This window comes from Populus alba, chromosome 1, assembly GCF_005239225.2.
Source record: "Populus alba chromosome 1, ASM523922v2, whole genome shotgun sequence".
NCBI lineage: Eukaryota > Viridiplantae > Streptophyta > Magnoliopsida > Malpighiales > Salicaceae > Populus > Populus alba.
In genome coordinates, this window is record NC_133284.1 from 16,196,445 (window position 1) to 16,201,628 (window position 5,184).

Sequence of the window (5,184 nt, forward strand, 5' to 3'; positions counted from 1 at the left end):
CTCATTCTTTTGATTGTTACTTATTTTATTTGAAATAATTTATTGAAATATTGATTATTATTATTATTTTTAATTTTTTCATCTTTTATTTTTTTTTTAATTTTTTAGATTTGATCGCTATTATTTTGATTATTATTTATTTTATTTGAGATAATTTATGAAATTATATTTTTTTCAATTTCATTCTCATTCAATTTTTTAATTTGTAAAATTTATTCCTCATTATTTTAATAAACTTGAAAAAAATAAAATATTAATAAGTTATTTTCCAACTCATTTTTCCATAACATAACCAAACACTGGAAAATATTTTCCAACTTATTTTTCATTACACTATTAAATATTAAAAATATTTCCTCGGAAATTTACTTTCCTTAAAATTCACTTTCCAAAAAAAAATTATTTTCCAGCAAATAAAAAAGCCTAAAAGAAAAAATCCAACCTAACCATAAACCATGAAAAATAATTTCGTTGTTTATTGTTTCCCATTTCCTGGTCATTCCTTCCGTACCTACTATGATTACACGTTTAAAATTCCTCAAATTATTTCAGAATAGATTAAGATGCTAATATGCAGTTTGTTTTTGCACTCCATCCACTTTTTTTAAATAAATTTGATTTTTTTTTATATATTTTTAAATTATTTTAATATATTAATATCAAACATTATCTAAAACACCAACATTTACTCTCAAATTTAGTGAATTGGTTCATAATAACAGCAAATATGGTACCCCAAGTGTTGTCGCTGACAAGATTATAAAATTTGTTTAATATTTTAATTAATTTAAAATTTTAAGTTAATGATATTAAAACAAGTCTACATTAATTGTAGACTCTTTTAATTTATAAAACTTGTTTAATATTTTAATTAATTTAAAAATTTTAAGTTAATGATATGAAAACAAGTCTACATTAATTGTAGACTCTTTTAATTTAATGTGTATTTTATAGTATTTAATATCATGTGTGTTTTTTATTTTTAAATTTAAATATATTTTATGAATATGTTTGATAGTACTTGATTTTTTTTTCTTATATTATGAATGTTGATTTTTTTTTTTCGTTAAAGATTCATGATCAATTTTAAATTTTAAAATGAGACATAATCAAACCAAAAATTAATAATTAATCAATTTTTAAAATTAATAAATTTTAATTTTTTTTTAAATATGCATCTTAGATTGATTGACCATCGATTATCAAGCCTCTATTATTTATTTTTTTATAATTAATCATATTTTTTTATAAGGTTGCATGAAATGTATAATAGTTATTATTTTTTATAATAATTTTCGAAAAAGAAAACAATAAGAAGTCAAAAGCTTAGAAAATAATATTTTTTTAGGTTATAAATAATACAAAACAACCAACCACATCAATTATCTGGGAAAAATCAAAATTGATAAAATAATAAACAACGGGAAAAAATAAAAAGTTAGGTTGTGAATGTATGGGTCTGGTCGCATCTAAGCTCACGCTCTTAGGGTGGACGCGCGCCCAAATGGCTAGAAAGAGAAAAGAAAAACAGAGATAGGCGGATGGCAATTCAATTTTCGACGCTGCTCTTCAACTCTCGACAATCATTTTGTTGCTGAAAAACATAAGGGCAACTGTTTCTCTTGGCCCCCATCACTCGAGTTCTATAATATTTCAATATACTTTATTTACTTTTGTATTTTAAAAATATTTAAAAAATTAATTTTTTTATTTTAAATTAATATTTTCAGATCATCCTAAGATATTTCAAAAACATAAAGTATAAAAAAATTAATTTCAAGTTCTATATATTCTATATTTTTTATAATAGAAAAGGTTTTCACTAAACTATGTAGCTCCGCGATATATCCTTGTGATCTCTCTCAAAAGAAAAAAAAAAGAAGTTGTTATTTTTTTTTTCCTGAACAATTAAAATTTAATAAAAATAGAAAAAATAGAAAATAAGTTGTGAACTTTGATCATAAAAATTTTAAAAGCCCTAAAGAAGAATTTCATAGATTTTTAGTAAGGCTCTTCAAATTATTTTTTTAATATGTGATTCCAAAATTCAATCTATTTTAATCTTGTTTAGGTGTTACATATTTGAGCATGTAAATATTTTGAGAATCATACGCTAAGACTCTTGTTGAGCCCTAACAAAGTTTGAGATAATTCTATTTTTTTTTTTTGTTAATATTTAATGCTTAAAGTTTTTTTTTTAAATACTTCTTGACCTATATAATTTTCAAAATTATTTTTGAAAATAGATTTAATTTTTATTTGCATATTTTTAGCTCAAAATACAAGAGGTTTTTGTTTAATGATAACAATCAAATTAAATTGAGGGAAAATATTTGATCAATTTAAGAATATTGGATATTGTTATCTTTTGTTCAATTTCTTTTGCCTATAATAAGTATTATTAAAACATGAATCCTCTTCTTTTTAGAGGGAGTTTGACATTGAAACCTACTTTTTGGAAAATTTCAAAAAAAATTTTTTTGCTAAAATTGAATGCGGTTTGTACTTTTTGGATCGTTTTGATGTGCTGATATCAAAAATGATTTTTTAAAAAAAAAAAAACATTATTTGCATGCTTTTCGGCACGAAAAGCTATTTTACCACACTCCCAAACACCCTCTTAAAAAAAAATTCCTTTTAAGTCTGAATTATTTTCAATATTCTTTTATTGTTCAAAAAGTCATCAATTTAATTAATTAGTAGTCAGCACCAAAATTTTGAAATACTTTAATTACATTTTTTGTAATTTATAATGTTGTTCATTCAAAATACTCCAATTGATATCTTTCTTTCTTTAGAAAATCTATGGATAAAATTTATTTATAAGCTTTCGAGTATCATTAACATTACTATAAAATAACTATCATTGATATTCTTTTCAACGTACACTCATAAATAAATATCTTTATATAATATATATATATATAACTAGGATGATTTTTTTCTTTGGCGCGCGGCACTCATTACTATATAATACTGATTGTGGAGCCACGATGTTTTTTTCGTTGATATTTTATTTTCATTCCATCTTAATTAACTGGGTTTAGTGCATATGTGGAAAATATTATCTAAGTTTGGTAAATAAGTTTGAAAGTAAAACATTTAGAGAATTTAAGTTTTGGAAATATTGTCATTTGAGAAGAAAAGAACTCCAAATAATCTATTAATATTTTCATATTAATTTGAGTTTAAAATAGGTTAGTTTTTAAGGTGATTTTGTTGCTAAAAATGGGGATTTTGATAATGCAACAAAGACTTTGGTTGAAAATTTAGGATCTATATGTAAGACTAAAATTAATCCGTTAAAAAAATCATCTCAATCTAAAAATTTAAACTATTAGATAAGATTTCAAGATATAATTTATATTATTTTTTAACACATCTTCTCAAATAAAAGCTTTTTGAACTTAAAACTCGTATAGATCCATACTACCATATCATATCAAAAAATCATCTCAATCTAAAAATTTAAGTTATTAAATAAAATTTTAAAATATAATTTATATTATTCTCATAAAATATCTAAAATTAATTTTTTACCAAATCTTAAACAAAAATAGGAGGGACAATACGGAATAGAAGCAAATAATTAAAATGGACGAAAGGTTTTTCAAAAGTAACAGGTACTTGAAAACTAATTTGTGCATATAAAACACATTATTTTTAAAATTCATATGCTATAGAATGGTATTTTTATTAAGGATAAAGTTACAGAGAAAAGCCAAATCAAAACCCCATCAAGGGCATAATAATCCGAGCGCATGTGAATACTTTGGCACAAAGAGACAGGATTGTCTATATATGATAGTTTGTACTTATTACCTAGAGACATTGGATGCAAAGTGGGATGCTTTGAAAGCTTTCGAACATCACAAATTGACTCTTAAGGAGCACGGCCTTTTCTACTCGCCTTGCCTGGCATGGCCGACATGCAGGGTGTGTTTGATTTACACACAAGGAGCGTCGTCATGCTGTAGTGGGGGGTTATCGCTGTTCACATTCCGGTGAACGGAAAGTAGGTCCGAATCGGAATAAAACTACAGGGAAGTAGGTGGATCACCTAAACCACTTGCTAGTTGCAAGGGCACTACCACTTAATTACTACTATTAGTCTATTAGTAGAGTAGTTAACGTACTGCAAGAACCTGTTTAACAGGGCCCAACGATCTTTGGTGATCCCGATAAATCTCTGCCAGGGGAAAAGGTTTAGATTCACCTAGATTCTGCTTTTGTTTTCAATATTTGAGAGCGAGGGAGGATCCTAGAGTCTAATCTTACCTGAAAAAAGAAAAGAAGAAACTCTAAAATCCCATGTATCAGGAATTAAGATTAAAGATCGAAGGCAACCTCCATGAGAGAGAGAGAGAGAGGGTTAAATTTTGATTTTGTATAGAAAAACAGAAATCCTCAAGCACCGAACCATATACGCATAATTGGAAGCTCCCAAACACGAAAGCATGCCTAAAACTAGACATGTATATGGAGTAAAAGAACATATATATAGTCGGCCACAATAAATTAACAGAACACATGCAATCCATAGCTTGGTTTTGTTCTGAAGAAGGTCCTATATCTCACTTTATTAAGATGAACGCCGACAAGTTTTAAGAAATCTACAAGCCTAGAAAATATATGAACATACCCATACGAACTATAAATAACCACACCTCATTTCGACCGGAATAGTCCATCGGGAATTACGAGAACTATCGAGATCTACCGATGACGGCTTTTTTCCGATGATTCTTCCCTGGTTTCCCGAAAGCACCACAAAACCCACATGTAAATACCTTTGGAGAGGGAGGCTCTATTGCCGGAGACACCCTGCCGGTGCGGTAGCCACGTTGTCCACCGTTGGATCGACTTCTCTCAATGGTGATGTTGGGCGTCGTCGCCGATCTTGAAGATGGCCTGGCATCATTTTCTAGCTTGATTTCTGTCCTTTGATCACCTTCATGTTCTTGTTTTTGGTTGACTTGGTTTAGCTCTCCGGAGATATACCTATCATCCCAGATAAGCCCAGAGGAACCTTGCCTCCTGAAAGACACATCAGATCTTTGCAAACCAGCCATTAACCCTCTCTCTGGACCTTTCTTGAATGAGCTATAAAAGAATGAATGTATACGACTTTTCTTCTCCTAATGTATATATATATTTTTAGAGAGGGACAAATGCAAAAGAAGA

General features: G+C 27.7%; 1 protein-coding gene across 1 annotated transcript; it reads right to left on the bottom strand.

The window, feature by feature from the left end:
• Positions 1 to 3,678: 3,678 nt before the first annotated feature.
• Positions 3,679 to 5,184, bottom strand: LOC118034923 (uncharacterized protein At1g15400). The gene is made up of 2 exons (XM_035040366.2): positions 4,668 to 5,184; positions 3,679 to 4,278 (listed from the first exon to the last, which is right to left on the bottom strand). The coding sequence occupies exon 1, from the start codon at positions 5,070 to 5,072 to the stop codon at positions 4,707 to 4,709; it is 366 nt and encodes a 121-aa protein (XP_034896257.1). The 5' UTR covers positions 5,073 to 5,184; the 3' UTR covers positions 3,679 to 4,278; positions 4,668 to 4,706.